Source organism: Salvelinus alpinus, chromosome 6, assembly GCF_045679555.1.
Source record: "Salvelinus alpinus chromosome 6, SLU_Salpinus.1, whole genome shotgun sequence".
NCBI lineage: Eukaryota > Metazoa > Chordata > Actinopteri > Salmoniformes > Salmonidae > Salvelinus > Salvelinus alpinus.
The window spans coordinates 29915936-29940725 of record NC_092091.1 but is presented as its reverse complement, the minus strand read 5'-3'; the positions used below and the strand labels follow the sequence as shown (position 1 = coordinate 29940725).

Here is a 24790-nt window from a genome sequence, read left to right as displayed (position 1 = left end):
TAGTCCCGATACGAGACCAAGCATATAAACCCCCACCAGTCCCGATATGAAACCAAGCATATAAACCCCCACTAGTCCCGATACGAGACCAAGCATATAAACCCCCACTAGTCCCGATATGAGACCAAGCATATAAACCCCCACTAGTCCCGATATGAGACCAAGCATATAAAACCCCACTAGTCCCGATATGAGACCAAGCATATAAAACCCCACTAGTCCCGATACGAGACCAAGCATATAAACCCCCACTAGTCCCGATACGAGACCAAGCATATAAACCCCACTAGTCCCGATACGAGACCAAGCATATAAACCCCCACTAGTCCCGATACGAGACCAAGCATATAAACCCCCACTAGTCCCGATACGAGACCAAGCATATAAACCCCCACTAGTCCCGATACGAGACCAAGCATATAAACCCCACTAGTCCCGATACGAGACCAAGCATATAAACCCGCAACCGCAACGAGCCATCACATTGATGAGAAATGGGACATGAAGTCCCATGTACTGACAACTGAGAACATGGAGAAGCACACAACAGAGACCCTAAAACAACATTAATAACATCGTTGCTGAGTTGGTGGGGGACAGCAGTAAGGTGAGTACCGTCTGGTAGGTTGCCAGGACTGCAGCAGACTGAACTGCATTGCCTCATAGTAATCACACGCAGGAGCATGTCTGAATTACGTCATTTTATGATATCCTTTAAACGATACATTTTTTGGCGGTTTAAAAGTTAATAACATTTTTACATTTGTCACATCCCTAGTAACTAAGCCTTAGACCCCTAGTGAGCGCAACATTATCCGTAGGCTAGTTATGGTTTTCGCAACATTACCTTCAGTGTGAGGTCAACGCTAGCAGGAGAGACAGTACTGAGGCCGGAGCTCTGCTGTAGCGCCTCTCTACGAGGGAGAGGCAGAGAGTGGGGCAGGGGCACGTTGGCTACCAGGCTCTCCTCCATCTTACTCCCTCCAGTAGGAACGCTGTCAGCCAGAGACGACGAAGGGGTGGTGTAGTCAGTCACTGACTCCTGACGGGGGGTGAGAAACAACATTGTCAATATAATCGCAATTAATGGAAAACAGGTAACTGCCAAAATAATGGAAGGGATATGTTGATTATTTGAGGGATACACAGTATATTGAAAGCAGGTGCTTCCACACGGGTTAAGCAATCAACATCCCATCATGTATACAAATGCTGGGCAGGCCGTTATTTTGGCTACGGTAATTATGCCCCCATAGGACGACAAAGCCCCCATCCACAGGGCACGAGTGGTCACTGAATGGTTTGATAAACATGAAAACGAAGGAAACCATATGCCTCGGTCACCAGATCTCACAACCCAATTGAACACTTATGGGAGAATCTGCAGCGGTGCCTGAGACGGCATTTTCCACCACCATCAACAAAACACCAAATTATGGAAATTCGAGGAAGAATGGTGTCACATCCCTCCTATAGAGTTCCAGACTCTTGTAGAATCTCTGCCAAGGTGCATTGAAGCTGTTCTGGTTCATGGTGGCCCAACACCCTATTTAGACACTTTATGTTGGTGTTTCCTTTATTTTGGCAGTTACATGTACATTCCTATTTAAATATCGGGTATACTATTTCAACCAACCAACACCATCCCCTCTCACCTTGGAACTGCTGGCATACTCTGCAGAGGCTATGGTGATCATCCCCTCGATGTCACCCCCCAGCTCAGGAACAGAGGTGTCGGTGTTGGTAGGGCTGGAGTCCACCGCTCTGCTGGCCCCTCCTCCTGGTGCTATCCCCCCATCCAGACCCTCTCCCTCCCCCCCATGGATGTCCTTAGCCTTGCGGTTACGAAGGGAGCGTTCTTTACCGATAGGGCCAGGCTTGTACTCCTTAGGCTCCATGTCAGGGATCTGGGGAGGGAGAGGGGAGAGATACAGTTAGAGTTTATAAAAAACTATGAAGAACCATAACGTATGAATCTATTGATTTTCTGAGGATTTCAGTCAGTGTGTGTGTGCGCACACATGTAGTACCCTACCTTCTGTGTTTTGATGGGCCCCGCACGGGGCTGTTTCTGTCTCTGTTCTTTAGGAGCAGGTAGTTTGTTGTCAGGTCCAGTCTCTAGCATGGCTGGTACACCATCGCTGTCTGTACTGCCAGCTGAGGACGGGGCTCCAAACTGGATCCTGTCCATCCCCAGATCCACACTGCCTTCTGAGCCAGGTTTGACTCCCTACAATACACAATACTTTCTTTAGAGCCACAATGAAACAGAACAGACCCATAGCTGGTCAGTCTTGTACAAAAGGTTGTGAAACACTGTGCAAGATGGCTACCAGGCAAAGAAAGAGAGAGGTTTGTACCTCAGGAGTGACGGCCCCAGTGAAGGTGGTGAGAGGTTTGTTCCAGGCACTGACTGAAGGAGGCTGAGGAGGGCTGATAGGTCCAACTGAAACACACACAACATATATAACACCAAGTCTATATATGAAAAACTAGCCTACCAAGTCATAAGTTGAAACGTTTTCACTAATAAAATGCCATCTCTGGTGAAATATGACTGTGTCTTGAGGTTGTTTGACTCACGTTTCTTGACGTCGGGCAGGACGGTGGATCCGGCCACCTTGTTTTCCCAGAGTTCCGTACCCAGAGTGCTGTGGGGCTGCGTGGCTAGGGCCACAGGTGGCAGGGAGGTCTTCGAGCTGAAGTCCACGATGGTGGGGGTCAGGGCGGAGGGTAGAGGGGTTAAAGAGCCCTCCAGAGTCTGGGGAGCGGCAGCAGGCTGGGAAGGGGGAGGGAACTGGGGGGCAGAGAGATGGGGCTTGTTTTTTTTGGGGGGGGGTGGGGGCTGTGGCAGTGAGGCTTGCTGTTGTTGCGATGCTTGTTGCTGCTGCTGCTTTTTGGCGAATCTGGGAGGCAGCTTGCCTCCTCCTCCTCCTCTCCCCTTCTCCCCTGATCCTTTCTTCCCATAGTGCTGTAAACAGACACACAATGCAGCATACAGGTTAGGGATGTCAGATGTTATGGTCCTCAGTTTGAATAGGAGTCTTGTGTCAATGTGTCCCTAGTCAATAAAGGAGCAACTGCTTCCCAGTGGTGAAGTGCACACTCCCTCTCTCCCTCCTCCTTCTCACCTGTGTAGTCTGTTCTTCTTTCTTCCTCCTCTCCTCGTCCTGTAATCGTTTCTGTTGTTTACGTGAGACCACCTCAGTGAAGCCGTCGTCTGCAGTGTTAGACTGGGTGTCCTCTAAGGTAGTCACCTCTGGATGGTCATCTATGATCACCACACCTACAGGACAGCACACAGGAAGTGACATCACATCAGTTCCACGGACATGGTACGAGTTCTTGAACAATAGAATCTGAAGAATTCTGTATTGGGCCAATATGACATTACAGTACTCGTGGCATATTGGGGGAAAAAGCATTTCAAGATGGACACTAGATAGCCTCAATGGGTATGAGCAGGTGTGTGTGATAGGTGTGTATAGGAGACGTGTGTGTGTGTGTCTCTCACTGGCGTAGTTGTTGAGGTCAAACTGCAACAAAGCATTCTCCTTCTCCTTGGGTTTCTGTTTGGTCTGTTTGGCATCGTCCTTCCTGCGTCCAGATGGATCTTTACCCCCAGGGCGCACTGCTCCCCCACCTGGGGCTGAGTCTGGGTTAGGGGCAGCTCTGGAGGAGAAGAGAGAAATGTTAGACACACACAAGGCCACTGTACAGAGAAGAAGCAGCTTCATAAAAAAAGGGTGGTCTAAAGACTACAGGATCATCAGTGGTCTACAGTCCAGGACATAGTGATGTAATGGAGGACATTGCTTTCACATCAGTGCACGTGAAGGAGAGGAAAGGAAACCACTTTAGACTACTGTGATGCAACCAGAAAGGGAGCGATGATGAGTACCCAGTGTATTCTCCTCCAGAGGCCACAGTAGAGTGGTAGCAGACTGAAAATACACCCTGACTCGCTTCAACAATTAAAACAGGACACGAAAGGAGATGAAACATTTGTCCTTCAGGAAGATCATGTTTCCACACCTCTCACTCTCTCCTACAATCTCTCGCTCCCACACACACACGGCATATGGGTTGTTTAATATGATATTGTTTATTATGTTAACCGTGAGTAGATCTAACATGCAAACAGTCAAGGCATAAGACTTAAGGCCAAACCAAATCACTGTGTATGACTCACCCTCTGCGTCCAGCCTTGGTCCCTCCTCTCCTCTCTCCCTTCCCCCCAGTGTAGCCACGGCCTGGTTTGGGTCCGCTGTTCCCCCTGCGATTCTGCCTCTCCACCGGACGCTGACTGGAGAAACTCCTCCTGGCCCAGGCAGGCCCCGCTGCTTCGCGTTTGGGCGTCATCCCTCCCTCAGTGGGGGTCCTACTGGGGGGTGCTGAGCCTTGAGGGGGTAGGGGGGCTGGGGCCGAGGGCTGGGTAGCTGCGTTAGCAGCCTCCAGCGCTCCCCTCCTCTCCTCTCGTTCTCTCCGTTCGTTAAAGTCACTGCTCTCTGACGCCGTCTCCCACTCCTCGTTGGCCTGGTCAGAAGAGTTCTGGTTGGAAAAGTCAGGTGACTTGGTGCCCATGGCAGAGGTGGTGGGAGGGGTGGCATCAGGCAGGGCTGGGTCAGAGGTCAGGTGCAGGTCAGCGGCTGTGGGTCCCCCCTCTACAGTCATGGTGACAGGGGTCCCTGAAGCTCTGGAGAGGGTAGGGGACAGGGAGACAGGGCCAGGCCCAGAGGCACGCACTAAGGCTGGGAGGGAGGCAGTGGAGGTGGGTACAGGTCCTGTCTCTCCTCCAGCTAAGACGGCAGCCTCTCTCTCCTTCAGCCTCCGGAAGCGGGGGGGTTTGTCCTGTCTGGGGGGTCGGGCTGGACGAGGACGACGGGGCCTCTCTCTGTCTCTGCTACTCTGTGGTCCCCCCTCACCAAACTTCTTCACCTCGAAAGGACGGTCTCTGTCCCCTCGTACAGGCCGTCGGTCAGAGTGGGTGTCCCGATTGTCGTAGCGTGATGAGGGTTCTGTGTCCTCAGGGCGGAAGGTCTCCATGGGTCTTGAGGGCCACTGGGAGGACAACTCTCTGGTTCCTGGTCGTCTGAGAGGAGCTGACCTAGGACCTCCTCTCTCCCTGGTTCCCCCTCGCCTGCTGTACAGGCCCCCTCTCCCCCGCCGTGACGGCTCTCCTTTGGGCAGGAAGCCTGGCTTGGGCCTACCCTCCTCGTCTCCTCCCCTGAGCCCTCCTTTCTCTCCCAGGTGAGGGGGTCCAAAGCCAGGTTTGTGTGGTCCGGAGCGGGGCTCTCCTGGTAGTTCCCTGCGGAGCGGCCGGGGTGGTTTAGCGCTGGGCTCACGGTCTGAAGCCCCCGTGTCGCTAGCGGACTCCCGTCCTCCTTCACTCTCTGATTCGGTATTGGAGCCACGGCGCCTCCTGCGTTTGGGCATCACCTCGAAGTCGGAGCTCTCGCTGCGCGTCTCGCTCTCTTCACGACAGCAGCGGAAGGCAATGCCGCCACCGGCGGCTTGGAGGTCTGAGCGAGAGCGTGGCTCCCGGTAAGGGTACTCCCCTCGACTACGACCCCGGCCACCTCTATTTCGACCACTGTAAGTCCCCCGGAAACTCCGTCCTCGCGAGTAGTACTCCCCTCTGCCTCTGGCTCGAAAACCATCAGCCGGCCAGTCTCTCTCTCTGTCCCGCTCCATCTCTCTTTCCCGATCCCTTTCCCTTTCTCTCTCTCTCTCCCTCTCCCTCTCCTCACGGCGGTAGGCCCTTGGAGGTAGGTTGGACTCCTTCCTACAGGATAGTTTAGGTTCAGGGTGTTTATCATTGGTTGTTGGTTTGTCTGTCTTGTTGTCCTGGGAGGCTGGTGTCTGTGCTCCTGATAGGGCCTGTGTGTCTCTGGATCTCTGGGGGCCATTCATAGACCCCTCCTCAGTCTCAGGGGCCTCCCTCTTCCCATCCCTCTCCCTGTCCCTCTCTCTTTCTCCCTGGGGCCTGTCCCTGGGGGCCCCAGACACAGCAGCAGCTGCGAAGGCAGCTTTTGCTCCTCCTCGCTCCTCCTTCTTGGGTCTCTCCCCTCTCTCTCTGTGTCGTTCTCTCTCCTCCCGCTGCTCTCTCTCTTCCTTCATGTCTCGGAGTACAGGTTTCTTAATGGGTCCAGACCTGCGTACAGGCCTCTCACCCCCTGGCCCTTCCCTCCGGCCGGCCACTGACCTCCCTCCCAAACGCAACTCAGCCTTCTGCTTGCTAGGGGCTGACAAGGGCAGCTTCTCTGGCTTGTGGAGGCTGTCGGATGGAGGGTTGGGCCTGTTGTTGGCCACAGCAGCCTGGGAGAAAGGCTCTTTCCTAGGATTCAGTTGGTCTGGGCCTGGCCTCTCCCCTGCATCCTGGAGCTCAAGTGTCTTTGTGCCCAAGGGGAGGCTGTCGAACCTAGGCTCGTCCAGTTTGAGTGAGTGGCTGGAGCCCTGGGAGATGGTCCTCTGTAGCATGGCCTGTCCCAGAGCCTCAACCTCCTCTCCAGTGGGCAGGCAAGGCTCCTCTGGCTCAAAAGGGGACTCACCAGGCCCTCTCTCTGTCTGCAGGGATCCTGGAGCCTCCTCGGGGCCCGGACCAAACCCTGACATGGGCTCTGTGGGGTTTCTGAAGAAGTCAGTCTTGCTGCGGGGCTCAAGAGGACTGATATCCTGGCTGGGGTAAATAACTGGTGAACCTCGGTCCAGCTCCAACCCAGAGTCCAACCTGGGGAAAAGCGAGAGAGATGTTTTAATCAAAAACTCTGCAAACAACAGAAGTGGCTGCCTCTCATTCATATGCCCTGTGGAGGTGAGGAACCAGGTGTGTACTGAGATGCAGCCTGCTTGGTGTGTTGTCCACTCACCTGGTGTCCTTGTCCTCCCATCCTTTAGGGGGAGTGACAGAGGTTAGGGGATCAGTTTGTGCGTACGGATCAGACCCCCACACCGTACGTGGTTCAGAGGGGAGACTGTGGTCCCGTATTGGCCTGGTCAGGTGGTCAAAGGAGTCAGAACTGGAGCTGGACTTGTCCCCTGCTTCTCTACGAACTATCTGCTTAGGACCCATCCGCCCTGGAGACAAGATAGATAAGGGGACGACCAGTCAAAATTATTACCTTTTACAGTTTATATACAGTATAGGCTACTATAAATATATGTCTATTTACATCAAAACACACACAGGGCAACAACACCCACAGAAGACAAGCAAAACTAAAACTCTGAAAACACACACGTATCAGTATATCATTATCTCCGTACCAGGTCCAGGGTGCATGTTTGGCATGTCGAGCGGTGGTCTTCCAGACATTATGCGGGGGTCCATGTATGACTGCATCATGAGCCAGCGGGGGTCAAAGCCCATGTTAGCCAGGTGCTGCTGATGGTGAGGGGGGCCAATGGGCTGGTACAGGGAGCGGTGCTGCTGCTGCTGGGGGGTAGCTACACTTCCTCCTCCACCCGCACCTCCCCCTGATGGGGACACAGTCCCACCACCACCTCCTCCTCCACCACCCTGCTGCTGTTGCTGCTGCCACTGCTGCTGCTTCATCTGCTCCTGCAAGGAGAGAGAGGTAAGAGTTGGATTCAGGGCATTTCTCTTCAAAATAACATGGACAACATTAAAAGTTCAGGATTCCATAGTCCAGAGATGGAATTTAACTTTATTTGGTAACTTGACTTTTCCCAAGAGGAACTTTGGATGTGACATTGGGTATAAAAAAAATCTAAGCAACACCAATCCAATACCTGCTGCCTGAGGAAGCGTGGGGGCAGAGACTTCTGGAATTGTTTGGAGTATCCCGAGGTGAGAGAGGGGCGTATGGCAGCCCCTGCCTCTCCCTCCAGGTCTGGGGGGGCCACCGGGGTGTCCTCTCCAATGGGGGGGTCCATACGGTGCAGAGACAGGGGCACACGCTCCTCCACTAGAGAGAGAGAGACAGTAGTCAGTCACACTGTAAACCTTCATTGAAATATATAGAAAGTGTTGCTTTGCTGGGAGTGAAACTGTGGGAGGTAAAGCAACTGGTTCATTTATGTTGGTGCAAACACAGGGCTCTGCCAGGGGGCTCACCTCTACTCTCATCGGTGCTGAAGTACTCTCGGATAGGTATGGGAATCAGTCTCTCAGTCTGGCTCTCATCCACCAGGGGGCTTACCTCGCTCAGGTGGCTTACCTCGCTCAGGTGGCCCACCTCACCTAGGGGGCCCACCTCACCTAGGGGGCCCACCTCACCTAGGGGGCCCACCTCACCTAGGGGGCCCACCTCACCTAGGGGGCCCACCTCACCTAGGGGGCCCACCTCACCTAGGGGGCCCTCTCCGAGCTGAGGCTCTGGGGGTATGGACTCTGGTCTTTGAACTGGAGGGCTGGGCTGGCGAGGCACAAACTGACTCTCCTCCGCACTAGGCTCTACTCTTTCCATCCTCTCTCTTGCCATCCTCTCTCTTTCCATCCTCTCTCTTTCCATCCTCTCTCTTTCCATCCTCTCTCTTTCCATCCTCTCTCTTTCCATCCTCTCTCTTTCCATCCTCTCTCTTTCCATCCTCTCTCTTTCCATCCTCTCTCTTTCCATCCTCTCTCTGTCTTGGAGAGGGGCTGGTATGGTCAGGGGCTGTGGGAGAGGGCCAGCCTGAGAAGGTGCAGGGCTGGAGATGGGGGGAGGAACAGACAAAGGGGGTGTGTCTTCACACACAGCTCTCATCTCTTCATTGGTTGTCTCTGGGGAAGGGACGGACGTGGCCTCTGTTGCTGGGCGGAGTTTCTCGTTAAGGCGCTTGAGTTTCTCTGCGCAGGCGGCGAGTCTCTGCTCTTCCATCCTCTTCTCCTCCTCTTCTCTCCTCCGCCTGGCTCTTTCTACTGCTTCCGACAGGTCCTGCTTCTTGCGTTGCTGGCGCCAGGCCTCTGAATCCTCCTCGCCAGAGGGAGCTGCGGTGGGGGGTTTGACCACGCGAGGGGCTCTGCTGCCTACCAAGCGCCCACCTGGCTGACCCTGGAGAGACGGAAAGAGATATGACATAAGTTCTCTAACATCCAAAAGGAACTCGTATAGTAAAGCTCTCGATGGCGCGCATCAGTCCAGGACTCCCTCATCAAGCCAAAGATACTCAGCCTCACCTGGTAGTCCTGTGGTGGGCCGGTCTTGTACTGCCCCATAGTGCCTGGGGAGGGCGCCCTGGGGTCCCTTCCATCTACCCATGAGCCTTTGCTGCCCTCCTGGCCATCTGAGGGGCGTGGCGGCCTCATCCGCTTCACTTTACCGATCCACTCCCTGAGAGAGCGAGCATGATGGTTAGTCGTTTGTTAGCACTACATGGAAATGCCTAGGCTTAAGCTCAGCGGGCTAACAGTCTCAAGGAGTACAGATAACCCAGGTCAAACCCAGTCTGTCACATCCAGATAGTGAGGCAGAAAAGGAAGCACCTTCCTCAGTGAGACTCACCAGTTTTCTCCTTTCCCCTTGGCGGCTTGGTTCTCCTCATCGTCACTGAAGTTGAGTTTCTCTGTGTAGTCTACCTCCATCTGAGCTCCTGGATAACAGACAGGGAGAGATGAGGGTTACCATTACATGGCGTTTAAATGAAATGCTAATAAAACGTCATGTAAAAAATGGTTATGTATAAATACAGATGAGTATTACCAGCCCAGCCCTCGTCAGCTTCAGTGTCCAGGTTGTCAAGCTCTTTGAGCTCTGTGGCGCTGATGATGGAGGGTCTGTCTGGATCCTTGAGCCAGGCCTGGGGGGGGCCCTGCTGGGGACGGACCCTCCTGGGAACACAACACACACAGGAGCGTCAGTCCACTGGGGACTGTATGAAGAGAGGTCTATGAACTCAAAGTGATGTGGTAATAATGATGAGTGTGTAGGGATGTAGCAGTGTGTGTGTTTATGAGTGTGTGTGTACTCACCTGGCTCCATCCTGTGGAACAGGGTATCTTATGTTCCCTGGCACTGGAGCAAAGGGCATTCTGGGGTACGCGTGGAACATCTAGAACAGGAGCACAAGGCCATTACCAGGCGAATCCTACTCTGCAAAGTCATAGAAATTTCTGGCAAACTAACAACTATACTTCTAGCAACAAGACAACATCCCATATCAGGTAAGTAATTCCATGTCTCTTTATACCCCAAATAAAATCAATAACCCTAGAAATCAATACCCCATTCATTCCATCACTTACATAAGGTGGCATCATGCCCCTGAACTGGGGGTGGAACTGGGGAGGCACCCCGGCAGAGGCCTGCTGGCCCCCGTTGAGTTTAGGCTGGGCAGGCACAGAGGAGGATGATTGTAGCTGGGACTGGGAGGAGAGGGGTGCAGGCTGGACAGACAGGGGCAGCCTCTCCCTGACTTCTCCCTTCTCATTAGGGGGCACCCTGCCCCCCTCCTCCGCCTCCCCAGGGGGTGAGGGGGTGCTGAAAACCGACCCTCCCTCCTCTGGCCCACGGCTGTCCATCTCAGAAGGGCTGGCTCCTGTGGTCAGATTCCTGCCCCCGCCCTCTCGCCAACTACCAACATCTAGGAGAGGAGAGCACGGTGGAAAATTAACTTTTTGTTCCACCAGCCACTCAGATATTTTACAAAGTAAAATATTAAATATTTCTCGCCATAATTACGCACAACAAAAAAACACAAAATCGATGGATGACGACGCTTTGTAATATTTTTGGGGTTCGTTTATGCTTTAGAATGTTCCTAAAACAGGAAATGTATTACTAGTAAGAAGTAATGTGGTATATAGCTCAATTCAATAAAATGTTTGTTACCCAAGTCTTTTAACCCATAACAGTCTAAGCCGGGGTAGAGTTTTAGCCGGGTCTAAGCCGGGGTAGAGCTACATGGAATTGTTTTAAGGTTATACCAAGGCTCATTCACCCATTTGATTTTGAATTTTAAGACCCCTTGAAGTACAAAAAATAAATAAAAAATAAAATAAATAAAGACCTTACTGCTATTAGCCCATTCAAAAAGCATTGAATAACAGATTCACTGCAATGGAACAACAGATAGTTCCCCCCCAAAAAAAATCTGAAGTGTCTGTCCTATATCTGAGACCGTGTCTAGACTTGACAGCTCATGCAGCTTTAGTATTTTGATCATAGAGTTCTGATCATGGAATTTCAAACGCGTCATGCATCTACACCTACTTTTAAATGTGTCTACAGTGTGTCCGGATTCCCTATTCCCACACTATATTCAAATGCTTGTAGGTATTCTACAAATGGTGGAATAGGCTAAATATGATAACACAACTGATGGCAGTAGCTAACTAGCCAGCTAATCTCTGTAGCTAGCAAGCAATGCTAAAGGGATTGCAAACGGGTTAGCATAACTCTAGCCAAACCCCAATTATTATTTTGTAAATTAGCTAGCTGGCTAGCATTTATGAGGAAGCCAGCAAACACGTTCCTCACACACTAGGAACGCATTTCCTCCAACGTTATAATGAAAAAGGTGCCTCTCGGTCCCAAAACACAAGTTTTCTGGAGACTGGTGGAAGGAGTACTGATGACGTAGCCCGATTGATCCAAACTGAGGAGAAATCCGCACAATGCATCCCTGAACACCTTCTGAAGTGGTCAGCCAGATCTGAACACAATAAGACAGCAAAGCGACTTGTGCGTATAGACCCGTCTTTTCAATTTGACATTTGTAATTTTGATAGCAGAAGTCGCATGTACATGTCAAGTGTAGACAACCTGTGAGGTATAAGAAAGATTGGGAAACGTTTGATGAAACATTTAAATTTGGCCTTACTGCTATTAGCCCATTCAAATGCATTTGAATAACAGATTCACTACATGGAACAAAAAGATAATCCCCCCCAAAGAAATCTAAAGGTAGTCTGTTCTGAAGTGTCTGTCCTATATCTGAAAGATAAGAAATATCAGGAAACACATACATACCAATATTTTTTTTCTCTTATACATGTATTGAACCCCTTATTTTTGGCACTTAGTCTCCACATATACTTCCATTCATTTTTTCAACTGGTACCGGGGGCCCTTTAGATAAGTCGCGAGGCCTGTGGCCTCCTAGAGCAAAGTCTCACCTTTCCACAGAGGGGTCATAATAGTTTGTAGGCCAAACAGATGCTACAGACGATTCTGTGAGAAGACCGATTTTTCGGGATGTCTCATAGTCTGACAAACAACGCTCTAGCTCTGTCACCTTTCAACGCAGATACGGAAGTGCGACGTCGGCGGATGCGATGGATTGAGACTCATCCAATGCAAAAAAACATTTCTTAAACTGGCAGCTTTCAATGGGGATTACTCTAGGGCAGCTATTCCCAAACGGGGGTACACCAAATAAAAACGTGATTCAGATTTAAAATAAAAAATAAAAAACAGAAAAATATAAAAACGTTTCTTCACATTTTCAAACAGTCCATTTATATTTTACAACAGGGCTATACATTTGGGTGAGTTTTTTTCCCCTCGCCTGAGTAGCCTCGTTTCACTGCCAAAAATAAAATCCATCTAGTGTTCAGCGAAATAACAACACAATGTCAAATACAGGTAGCCTAGTGAAATAATTAACATCCAATCACATTAACCGTTACTCTCTCGCGGGAATTCCACTAACGGTCCGTATGTAGCCAAACGTAGCTGCTGCTCATTCAGTTTGCTCGAAAATTGATAAATGGTAAAAAAAAAAGGGCCCGCCTCCATAGACACATACCAGCTCTACTGGTAGTACTGCTACTACCAGCTGTACTACACCTGCACCTGTCGACGACACACGTTGTTCCGCTTCCACGAGCACATCCAATGCTAGCATCAGTAATTCTACATTTGTTGTTAGCCCAGCTAGCATGGACACTGACAGTTGTGAATCTGATGGAGCCGAAGAGCTACTGCCCCTTTACCCGGGAAAACACTGAACAGACAGAGACGTTGGACCATCGAAGAGGTGCAAATATGATGAGAACTACATTGATTTGGGGTTCACTTATATTGGTAGTGCCTTTCCTCAGCCACAGTGTGTTATATGTGCAAAAGTACTCCCTCAACTCGATGAAACCTTCATTCGTGCGCAGACATTTAGAAACAAAAACATGCCAATTTGAAAAATAAGCCACAGGAGTTTTTTGAGCGAGAATTAAGACGACTTTCGAGTAGTAAGACATGTATAAGAGCAACAGATACTATTAATAAGACGGGTCTAGAAGCGTCTTATATGGTGAGCTACCGGGTGGCTAGGACAGGCAAGCCCCTAACTATTGTGGAGGACTTAATTCTTCCTGTAGCCACGGATATGGCTGGGACAATGCTGGGGGAAAAGGCCAAACAAAAACTACACAGACAATGCCTTCATCAAACAACACTGTTTCACGACACATCAGTGACATGGCAGGAGATGTTTTGAAACAATTACTGCTTTGCATACAAGTCAGTGAATTCTATGCGTTACAGCTGGATAAGTCAGACGTGGCGGGCCTGGCACAGCTCCTGGTAAATGTCTGTTACGTTTATGGGGGGTCAATTAAGGAAGACATCCTCTCTGCAAACCACTGGAAATCAGGTCAACAGGAGAGGATATGTTTTAAGTACTAGACAGCTTTGTGACATCAAATGGACTTTGGTGGTCAAGATGTGTTGGTATCTGTACTGATGGTGCAAAAGCCATGAGAGGGAGACATAGTGGCGTGGTAACGCGCTTCCAAGCAGTTTCTCCCGTCTCTACTTGGGTACACTGCAGCATCCACCGAGAGGCTCTTGCTGCCAAGGGAATGCCTGACAGCTTGAAAGACGTTTTGCATACTACAGTGAAAATGGTTAACTTTGTTAAAGCAAGGCCCCTGAACTCTTGTATATTTTCTTCATTATGCAGTGATATGGGCAGTGACCATGTAACACTTTTACAACATACAGAAGTGCGCCGGTTATCAACTGGATTCTTTATCCCTTTCATGCCCTGCCTCCAGTCCATTTACCGATATCTGAACAAGAAAGCCTCATCGAAATTGCAACAAGCGGATCTGTGAAAACGGAATATAATCAGAAGTCACTGCCAGATTTCTGGATTGGGCTGCGCTCAGAGTATCCTGCCTTGGCAAAACGCAGTGTTCAGACACTGATGCCCTTTGCAACCACGTTCCTGTGTGAGAGTGGATTCTCGGCCCTCACTAGCATGAAAACTAAATAGGCACAGACTGTGTGGAAAATTATTTAAGACAGACTCTCTCCAATACAACCCAACATTGCAGAGTTATGTGCATCCTTTCAAGCACACCATTCTCATGAACCTGTGTTGAGATACACAATTTTCGATGAACAAATCAAGTTTTATATGTATGATGAATAAATAAAGAACAAAATTATTGACTATTATTTGTGCCCTGGTCCTATAAGAGCTCTTTGTCACTTCCCACGAGCCGGGTTGTGACAAAAACTCACACTCGTTCTTATGTTTAATAAATGTATCGTATGGTGTATGTGTGTGGCAGACTTACAATGATGGCAAAAAAACAACATTTGAGAGTGCGCTGACCCTGGTGCTTGAGGGGGTACGCAGCTGGAGGTTGAATGTTTGAAGGGGTACGGAACTATAAAAACTTTGGGAACCACTGCTCTAAGGGGTTAACCCATGTATGTTAAAATAAACAATTCAGATACAATAGTAACAATAGTAAAAACAGATAAACAGTTCTACAACTAAACATCAAGAATCAAAAAATTGCCTGACAAAATGCTGAGTGATACGGCTTATTATAATTATTATTATAGCTTTGGGCTCAAAACTGACATTTTTTGAATGTATTTTTTTTTACAAGAAGTACATGTGCTCCTAAGTTGAAATTTAGGAGAACACAAATACATTTAGGAGAACAATAAAAGTGTTTGAGTGTTTTAATGATAATAAATAACTAACTAAAAGTTCATGAATTAAAGGTTTTTGGAGTGTTCCATGCTCAACAAGACAAAGACCCAAAGCACACAGCCAAGAAGACACAGGAGTGGCTTCTGGACAAGTCTCAATGTCCTTGAGTGGCCAAGCCAGAGCCCGGACTTGAACCAGATAAAACATCTCTGGAAAGACCTGAAAATAGCTGTGCAACTTCCTGTTTCCATCACAGCTGTCACGACTTTACTGGCATAAAAACAGAGGATGGAAACGTGGTTTGAGTGAGGGAAATGCTGTAAATTAAGAGGACTACAGTGCATTTGAAAAGTATTCAGACTTCCCCACATTTTGTTACATTACAGCCTTATTCTAAAATGGATTCAATAAATGTTTTTCCTCAATCTACACACACACACACACACACACACAATACCGCATAATGACAAAGCGAAAACAGGTTTATAGAAATGTTTTCAAATTTATTCAAATTAAAAACAGAAATACCTCAAATAAATATTCAGACCCTTCGCTAACATACTCGGATTTGAGCTCAGGCGCATCCTGTTTCCATTGATCATCTTTGAGATGTTTCTACAACTTGAAGTCCACCTGTGGTAAATTCAATTGATTGGACATGATTTGGAAAGGCACACACCTGTCTATGTCAGAGCAAAAACCATGCCATGAGTTCGAAGGAATTGTCCATAGAGGCACAGATCTGGGGAAGGTTACCAAAAGAATTCTGCAGCATTGAAGGTCATCAATAACATAGTTACTCCAGAGTTCCTCTGTGGGGATGGGAGAATATTCCAGAAGGACAACCATCTCTGCAGCACTACACCAATCAAGCCTTTATGGTAGAGTGGCCAGACGGAAGCCACTCCTCGAAAAAAGAACGACAGCCCGCCTGAAGTTTGCCAAAGGCACCTAAAGGACTCTCAGACCAAGAGAAACAAGATTCTTTGGTCTGATGAAACCAAGATTGAACTCTTTGGCCTGAATGCCAAGCATCACATCTGGAGGAAACCTGGTACCATCCCTATGGTGAAGCATAGTGGCTGCAACCTCATGCTGTGGGGATGCTTTTCAGAGACATTGACTAGAAGACTAGTCAGGATTGAGGGAAAGATGAATGGAGCAAAGTACAGTGAAATCCTAGATGAAAAGCGCTCTGGAGCAGGTTAGGAGCTCAGACCGGGGCAAAGGTTCACCTTCCAACTGGACAACAACCCTAAGCACACAGCCAAGACAACGCAGGAGTGGCTTTGGGACAAGTCTCGGAATGTCCTTTAGTGGCCCAGCCAGAGCCCGGACTTGAACCCCCTGGAGAGACCTGAAATTAGCTGTGCAGCAATGCTTCCCATCCAACCAGACAGAGCTTGAGAGGATCTGCAGAGAAGAATGGGAGAAACTGCCCAAATACTGGTGTGCCAAGCTTGTAGCGTCATACCCAAGAAAACTCGAGTCTCGAGTCTGGAATCGGTGCCAAAAGTGTTTCGACAAAGTACTGAGTAAAAGGGTCTGAATACTTATGTAAATGTGATCAGTTTTTATTTATTTTTTATAATTTTGTAAAAATGTCTAAAAACCTGTTTTTGCTTTGTCATTATGGGTATTGTGCATAGACTGATGAGGGGGAAAAAAACTATTAAATACATTTTAGAATAAGGCTGTAACGTAACAAAATGTGGAAAGAGTCAAGGGGTCGAAATACTTTCCAAATGCACTGTATGTATTTTGAAAGGTGAGATGTTGAGGATTATAAATACCGCGTAGATGTCATACAAGCAAACAAACGTGAGTCCAAATGTGCACTTCACATTTCCATATCATAAACTCATGTCATATACAGTGTCAACGCTAATGATCACTATTCTTGATGTACAGTTTAAAAAATGACATGTCATATCCTGGGTTGTTTTGAACAAAATGAGCCTGTGCTTGTCTATTGTTGGAAAAAATGTACAACGGCACACGCACCTGAATGCACTCAAGACCTCCTTTCTATGCGCACCAAATGATCAGTTTCCCTGAATTGCACTGTGAAAGCCTAACATTAATACCGTATTTTATCATTTGGCTAGTGTTGGCAAAATAACAGGTTTTCAAATGATGCCCACCTGCTCCAGATTGCAATTTATAATGGACTGTTTTTGGATTGCGTAAACAGTAATTGTGTGATGGTGGGAATGCAGGGTTGTGTTCCAAACAAAAGAAAAACAAGTGTACTTGCGCTAGTTTTTCAATGGCACAGCTAGGAGAGCTAAAAAATAAATAAAAGAGACTGACCAGGTGAATCCAGGTGAAAGCTATAATCCAAAATTGATGTCACTTGTTAAACCCACTTCAAATAGGTGTAGATGAAGGGGAGGAGACAGGTTAAAGAAGGATTTTTAAGCCTTGAGACAATTGAGACATGGATTGTGTATGTGTGTGTGCGTGCCAAACAGAGGGTGAATAGGCAAAACAAAATATTTAAGTGCGGAACGCTTTTGACACCTTGTGGAGTCCATGCCCTGGCGATTTGAGGCTGTTTTGAGGGGCAAAGGGGGATGCAACTCAATATTAGGAAGGTGTTCTTAATGTTTTATACACTCAGTGTAGTTGAATCTTATTTGAGTCAAAAGTGCATTGAAATTACTTAGGAACTGTGCACACTTGAGGTGTGTGGCCACTTACAGATACCAATTAGTACGCTCACTCAAACCATTGTAATTTATTTGTCTAAAGTTGCACTTGCCCAACATATTCCAGGAAATATTATATTACTGAATGTATCCAGAGTATTTTCATATTTAGTTTTCAACAAATGAGGCGAAAAGTTAAAATGCACATCAAATCAACAGTGTAATGTTTGGATTCAGACTTGTGTCAGGTAAAGTGTTGTGTCCTCACCTTGGTCTAATCATTCTCCCATTATCTCCAAACTGTTCCCTTTCAATTGCTACTATTGTTATGCATATTTCTTCTGTAAGAAACATTTCAATTTTGCCCTAACTATTTAGGCCAATTTCCAGGAGTGTAAAGTGCTAACTTCCGGCGCCGACAGAGATGGCTGCCTCGCTCCGCGATCATAGGAAACTATGCAGTATTTAGTTTTTTTATGTGTTATTTCTTACATTGTTACCCCAGGTAATCTTAGGTTTTATTACATACAGTCGGGAGGAACTATTGGATATAAGAGCAACGTCAACTCACCAACATTACGACCAGGAATACAACTTTCCCGAAGCGGATCCTCTGTTTGGCCTACCACTCAGGACAATGGATCTGATCCCAGCCGGCGACCCAAAACAACAGCGCCGTAGAAGGGGCAGACGGAGCGGTCTTCTGGTCAGGCTCCGTAGACGGGCACATTGCGCACCGCTCCCGGGCATACTACTCGCCAATGTCCAGTCTCTTGACAACAAGGTAGACGAAATCCGAGCAAGGGTAGCATTCCAGAGACATCCGAGACTGTAACGTTCTTTGTTTCACGGAAACATGGCTCACTCGAGACACGCTATCTGAGTCGGTACAGCCACCTGGTTTCTTAACGCATCGCGCCGACAGAAACAAGCATCTCTCTGGTAAGAAGAAGGGCGGGGGTGTATGCCTTATGATTAACGAGACGTGGTATGATCATAACAACATACAGGAACTCAAGTCCTTTTGTTCACCTGACTTAGAATGACTTAGACACCTGACTTAGACACCTCACAATCAAATGCCGACCGCATTATCTACCAAGAGAATTCTCTTCGATCATAATCACAGTCGTGTAGATTCCCTCCCCCCCCCCCCCCCCAAGCAGACACATTGACGGCCCTGAAAGAACTTCATGGGACTCTATGTAAACTGGAAACCACATATCCCGAGGCTGCATTTATTGTAGCCAGGGATTTTAACAAGGCTAATCTGAAAACAAGACTCCCCAAATTCTATCAGCATATCGATTGTGCTACCAGGGCTTCCGTGACGCATATAAGGCCCTCCCCCGCCCTCCCTTCGGAAAAGCTGACCACGACTCCATTTTGTTGCTAACAGCCTATAGACAGAAACTAAAACAGGAAGCTACCGCGCTCAGGTCTGTTCAACGCTGGTCCGACCAATCGGATTCCACGCTTCAAGATTGCTTCGATCACGTGGACTGGGATATGTTACGCATTGCGGCGAACAACAACATTGACGAATACGCTGATTTGGTGTGCGAGTTTATTAACAAGTGCATCGGTGATGTTGTACCCACAGCGTCTATTAAAACATTCCCCAACCAGAAACCGTGGATTGATGGCAGCATTCGCGTGAAACTGAACGCGCAAACCACTGCTTTTAATCAGGGCAAGGTGACCGGAAACATGACCGAATACAAACAGTGTAGCTATTCCCTCCGCAAGGCGATCAAACTAGCTAAGCGTCAGTACAGAGAAAGTGGAGTCGCAATTCAATGGCTCAGACACGAGAGGTATGAGCCACAAAAGAAAAACCAGCCGCGTCGCGGATCACGATGCCTTGCTCCCAGACAGACTAAAGAACTTTTTTGCTCGCTTTGAGGACAATAAAGTGCCACTGACATGGCCCGCTACCAAAACCTGCGGGCTCTCCTTCACTGTAGCCAACGTGAGTAAAACATTTAAACATGTTAACCCTCGCAAGGCTGCAGGCCCAGATGGCATCCCCGGCCGTGTGCTCAGAGCATGTGCAGACCAGCTGGCTGGCGTGTTTACAGACATATTCAATCAATCCTTATCCCAGTCTGCTGTCCCCACATGCTTCATGATGGCCACCATTGTTCCTGTTCCCAAGAAAGCTAAGGTAACTGAGCTAAATGACTACCGCCCCGTAGCACTCACTTCCGTCATCATGAAGTGCTTTGAGAGACTAGTCAAGGATCATATCACCTCCACCCTACCTGACACCCTAGACCCACTCCAATTTGCTTACCGCCGCAATAGGTCCACAGACGACGCAATCGCCATCACACTGCATACTGCCCTAACCCATCTGGACAAGAGGAATACCTATGTAAGAATGCTGTTCATCGATTACAGCTCAGCATTTAACACCATAGAACCCTCCAAACTCGTCATTAAGCTCGAGACCCTGGGTCTCGACCCCGCCCTGTGCAACTGGGTCCTGGACTTCCTGACGGGCCGCCCCCAGGTGGTGGGGGTAGGTAACAACATCTCCACCCCGCTGATCCTCAACACTGGGTCCCCACAAGGGTGCGTTCTCAGCCCTTGTGGGGGCTGCGTGGCCATGCACGCCTCCAACTCAATCATCAAGTTTGCAGACGACACTACAGTGGTAGGCTTGATTACCAACAACGACGAGACGGCCTACAGGGAGGAGGTGAGGGCCCTTTGAGTGAGGTTATTTCCTGACACCACACTCCATGTCAACAAAACAAAGGATATGATCGTGGACTTCAGGAAACAGCAGAGGGAGCAGCCCCCTATCTACATTGACGGGACAGTAGTGGAGAGGGTGGAGAGTTAAGTTCCTCGGCGTACACATCATGGACAAACTGAAATGGTACACCCACACAGACAGCGTGGTGAAGAAGGCGCAGTAGCGCCTCTTCAACCTCAGGAGGCTGAAGAAATTCGGCTTGTCACCAAAAACACTCAAACTTTTACAGATGCACAATCGAGAGCATCCTGTCGGGCTGTATCACCGCCTGGTACGGCAGCTGCTCCGCCAATAACCGGAAGGCTCTCCAGAGGGTAGTGAGGTCTGCACAACGCATCACTGGGTGCAAACTACCTGCCCCCCAGGACACCTACACCACCCAATGTCACAGGAAGGCCAAAAAGATCATCAAGGAGAACAACCACCCGAGCCACTGCCTGTTCACCCCGCTATCATCCAGAAGGCGAGGTCAGTACAGGTGCATCAAAGCGGGGACCGAGAGACTGAAAAACAGCTTCTATCTCAAGGCCATCAGACTGTTAAACAGCCATCACTAACATTGAGTGGCTGCTGCCAACATACTGACTCAACTCCAGCCACTTTAATAATGGAAAAATGTATGTAATCAACTTATCACTAGCCACTTTATATAATGTTTACATACCCTACATTACTCATCTCATATGTATATACTGTACGCTATACCATCTACTGCATCTTGATGTAATTAAATGTATCACTGGCCACTTTAAACAATGCCGCTTTATATGTATTCATACCCTACATTACTCATCTCATATGTATATACTGTACTCTATACCATCCACTGCATCTTGCCTATGCCGTTCGGCCATCACTCATTTATATATTTTATGTACATATTCGTATTCATTCCTTTACACTTGTGTGTATTAGGTAGTTGTTGTGGAATTGTTAGGTTATATTACTTGTTCGATATTACTGCATGGTCGGAACTAGAAGCACAAGCATTTTTCTACACTTGCATTAACATCTGCATGTGACAAATAAATTTGATTTGATTAAGTAGCCTTTTGGGTCAATTAAATTGATAAAGACTGTTCCCAAATGCTCTGTGTGACCACGCGCCAACGTGGCTGGTGAAATAGACATTCTTACCCACCAACGCCAAAATCTACCTGCATTTTGCAGGTGGTGGGTGTTAATTTCCCACCCTGGATGATAGACAACACAAGACAACACAGGTGAGTCATTTCTGTTGTAGAGTAACAACCTTAGGGTGAGGAAGTTTGGTCCATGAGTAGCAGGTAGAAAGGAGTAATGCTCATGTTCTGAGGACTGAAACTGGGGAATGTGCGTGTGTGATTATGTGAGTGTTCATACTCTGAGGTCTGAGGCTGGGTCCAGGTCCATAAGGCTCCTCCTCCTGCCCCTCCCCTTTCTCCGCCTCCCCAGCCGCCTGCAAACTGGGGAACTCCTGGTGGAACTGGCTGCTCACACGAGGGGCTCCTCCTTCTAGCTGTGGTGGTGGCTTGCTGTTGGCCCAGGATCTGCTGCCCCCTATAGATGACGAGACCTCTGGGGGTTGGGGGGCAGCGGGCTTAGGCTGGGGAGGGGGGGTCTCAGACTGCCTGATACACACAACAAAGAGGAGGAGAGAGAAAGAGATAGCGGAGAGAAGTAGTTTTTTATTATTATTATCATCATTAGGGCTGAGAAACAACCTGAGGACAGGCATGGTAATAGTGTGTGTAGATTTCATTCAGGGGCAGCCCTGGTGTCTCACCTATCGTCTCCTCCCTCAGGTCTGGAGGCCCAGCCACTGCCGTCCTTGGGGACGATGTTAACGTTGGGGTCGTTGCCCTTATTCTCTGCCTTCAAACTGGGCAGGTTGGCAGGGGGGGGCATGCGTCGACTGACGGCAACCTTTCCCAAACTCTGGAGCCCATGTCTGGCAGCAACTGGACCGAGGGAGAGGAGAGGGCGTAGAACATTTAGACATTAAGCTAGAAGCAGAATTTATTATAGCAATCCCAAATCGACCCCTAGCCCCTGGACAAGTTGAGGCAGACATGAAGTGTGTATGTGAGTGAGTGTGTTTAGCTTGAGCATACCTGCAGTTTTCTGGGTCTCCAGAGACTTGCCCTTGTATGTGTTGAAGAGGCTAAGGGTTGCATACTTGGTCTTGCCATCCTTTGCCTTGGTGCTCTGCCCTGACTTCTCTGACATTTCGCTGGAAACTCATTGAGTCTGGTCCTCCGGTCTCACCTCCAGAACCAGCCTCCTGCAATAAAATATCAAAAACTTTATTTAAACATTGATGAGTCTGGTTTTATTATTACTCATTGCAGATTGATGGGGCATGTCGTGTTCTCATGCCAACCTCCCACAAGACAACAGGGTTAACCAATGATGTGTATAAACCCTGGATGACTGGCGGGAGGGGGCGTATTGAAGACACCGCACAGCAATCTTGGCACTCCACCTCCATTGTAAAATAGATTTGAAGCTATAGAAATGCTTTTATTATTGTCTACATTCGTTGACACGTATTCTATCACAGACTCCTTAATACATACTTTTAAATGTGAGCTAAACATAAAATTGAAAATATAAAAACAATACTGCTACATTATGATGTAGTCAATGCCCAAATGGTAATTCAGGAACCACTAATTGTTGTGGCAGATATCTTGAATCCAAAACTTTAAAAAGAATTATCTACTGAAATTGAATGGACATCTCCTCTAGGCATTGAGCAAACTCACTGTATAGGAGCAAAAGCAAACTCGCATAAACACACAACTTCCTAGCCACCCTAAGATAGCAGACGTCTGCCAGCTGAGAATGCAGAAGAGCTGGGAGAGGGATGGAGTGAGTGAGAGATAAGAAACAGAGCCACTTCCTCCACAAGGCAGGCCGGCCAGACCCTCAGCCCCTGTGTGTGCCAGAGCCACAGTGGGAGGTGCCCCAGAGAGGGACAGTCAATCAAGGACACAGAAAGCAGCCTTAACAGACATTATTTTCCTCTCCTACTGTCATTTCCAGTCCCCCTCTCCCTAGGATTTTCTGACAAGGTGGTATTGGTGTAGATCGAAGCAGTGGTGGAAAAAGAACCCAATTGTCACACTTGAGTAAAAGTAAAGATACCTTAATAGAAAATGACTCAAGTAAAAGTCAGTAAAAGTCTAAAAGTGTTGGGTTTAAAACGTACTTAAGTACCAAAACTAAAAGTAGAAATAATTTTAAAAATTCCTTTTAAGCAAACCAGATAGCACCATTTTCTATTTAATTTTTTTACAGAAAGACAGGGGCACACTCCAACACAGACATAATTTACAAACAAAGCATGTGTGTTTAGTGAGTCTGCCAGATCAGAGGCAGTAGGGATGACCAGGGATGTTCGTTTGATAAGCGCGTGAATTTTGATTATTTTCCTGTCCTGCTAAGCATTCAAAATGTAACGAGTACTTTTGGGTGTCAAGGAAAATGTAAGGAGTAAAAAGTACAATCTTTTCTTAAGGAATGTAGTGAAGCAAAAGTAAAAGTAGTAAAAAAAATTGAAATAGAAAGTACAGATACCCCAAAAAAAACTACGTAAGAAGTACTTTAAAGTATTTTTACAGAAGTACTTTACACCACTGGGCCTAAGGAAGTAGGATAAAAAAAATATTTTTTCCTGTAACTGCTATTTCCTAAATCCTAGAGTATTAAATTACATCAAACAATATAGCCAACACAAAACATTTCTCTAGGTAAATTAAGGGGTAATGATTATTCTAACTAAAATAGGTGTCTATGTGGACATTCTGGTGAAAATGTAAACTGTCAAAATGTTGTTTAAGAAGCAATTCTGAAGAATAATTCAATTACTGGCATTGAACGTTTCTGCAGACTTTTATCCCCCCATAACTGGCTACGTGACTATTGCAGCTCCTGGGAAGAAACGCTTGTTTTATAAGGAGGATGGGATCCACCCAAATCATTTGGGGTACTGGATCCTTTCACAGATTATAAGGCTGAGTTGAGACAATGACCCAAGCCTAGCTCAGTTAATCCCTACCATTGTGTCGCTGAGTTGTCATAACGCTTCAGCAAATGTACATTATCCCAGGGGCGTTGGAAGACAACGTAAGTAACCTAATTTATGTCTCTCTGCTGATCCTACAGCTATTGTATGCAGTAATCATGTGCCTATGAAACACAGTTATACTGTTAGCACTGAGGCGGTGTGCCCTAGTAGGACATCCACTGTGAGTAGCTCACCCTGCACTAACATAAATAGCATGAGCACATCTACTTCTGCTAAGCTTTCCAGTAGAGCGGCAGATAGCCTAGCGGTTAGAGCATTCGGCCAGTAACCGAAAGGTTGTCAGATCAAATCCCAGAGCTGACAAAGTAAAAATATGTAATCCTGCCCTGAACAAGGGAGTTAGCCTAGGAACAGTAGGTTGTCATTGTAAATAAAAATTTGTTCTTAACTAAATAGCCTAGTTATATATACAGTGGGGAGAACAAGTATTTGATACACTGCCGATTTTGCAGGTTTTCCTACTTACAAAGC

General features: G+C 47.7%; 1 protein-coding gene across 6 annotated transcripts in view; it reads right to left on the bottom strand.

Moving 5' to 3' along the window:
• Nucleotides 1-24790, bottom strand: part of LOC139578518 (protein PRRC2C-like) — a 56166-nt gene that overhangs the window by 16762 nt on the left and 14614 nt on the right. For all 6 annotated transcript variants that reach the window (XM_071406223.1, XM_071406225.1, XM_071406226.1 and 3 more), the window contains exons 2-21: nucleotides 22341-22510; nucleotides 22013-22187; nucleotides 21610-21857; nucleotides 10187-10524; nucleotides 9914-9993; nucleotides 9645-9772; nucleotides 9447-9534; nucleotides 9122-9275; nucleotides 8078-8996; nucleotides 7753-7928; nucleotides 7267-7561; nucleotides 6870-7077; nucleotides 4193-6730; nucleotides 3515-3672; nucleotides 3132-3286; nucleotides 2584-2971; nucleotides 2361-2446; nucleotides 2036-2230; nucleotides 1656-1907; nucleotides 848-1042 (exon numbers count right to left, since the gene is read on the bottom strand). In XM_071406223.1, the coding sequence (XP_071262324.1) occupies nucleotides 848-1042; nucleotides 1656-1907; nucleotides 2036-2230; nucleotides 2361-2446; nucleotides 2584-2971; nucleotides 3132-3286; nucleotides 3515-3672; nucleotides 4193-6730; nucleotides 6870-7077; nucleotides 7267-7561; nucleotides 7753-7928; nucleotides 8078-8996; nucleotides 9122-9275; nucleotides 9447-9534; nucleotides 9645-9772; nucleotides 9914-9993; nucleotides 10187-10524; nucleotides 21610-21857; nucleotides 22013-22187; nucleotides 22341-22455 (6891 nt within the window). In that variant the 5' untranslated portion in view covers nucleotides 22456-22510. The remainder of the gene's footprint in view (nucleotides 1-847; nucleotides 1043-1655; nucleotides 1908-2035; nucleotides 2231-2360; nucleotides 2447-2583; nucleotides 2972-3131; nucleotides 3287-3514; nucleotides 3673-4192; nucleotides 6731-6869; nucleotides 7078-7266; nucleotides 7562-7752; nucleotides 7929-8077; nucleotides 8997-9121; nucleotides 9276-9446; nucleotides 9535-9644; nucleotides 9773-9913; nucleotides 9994-10186; nucleotides 10525-21609; nucleotides 21858-22012; nucleotides 22188-22340; nucleotides 22511-24790) is intronic.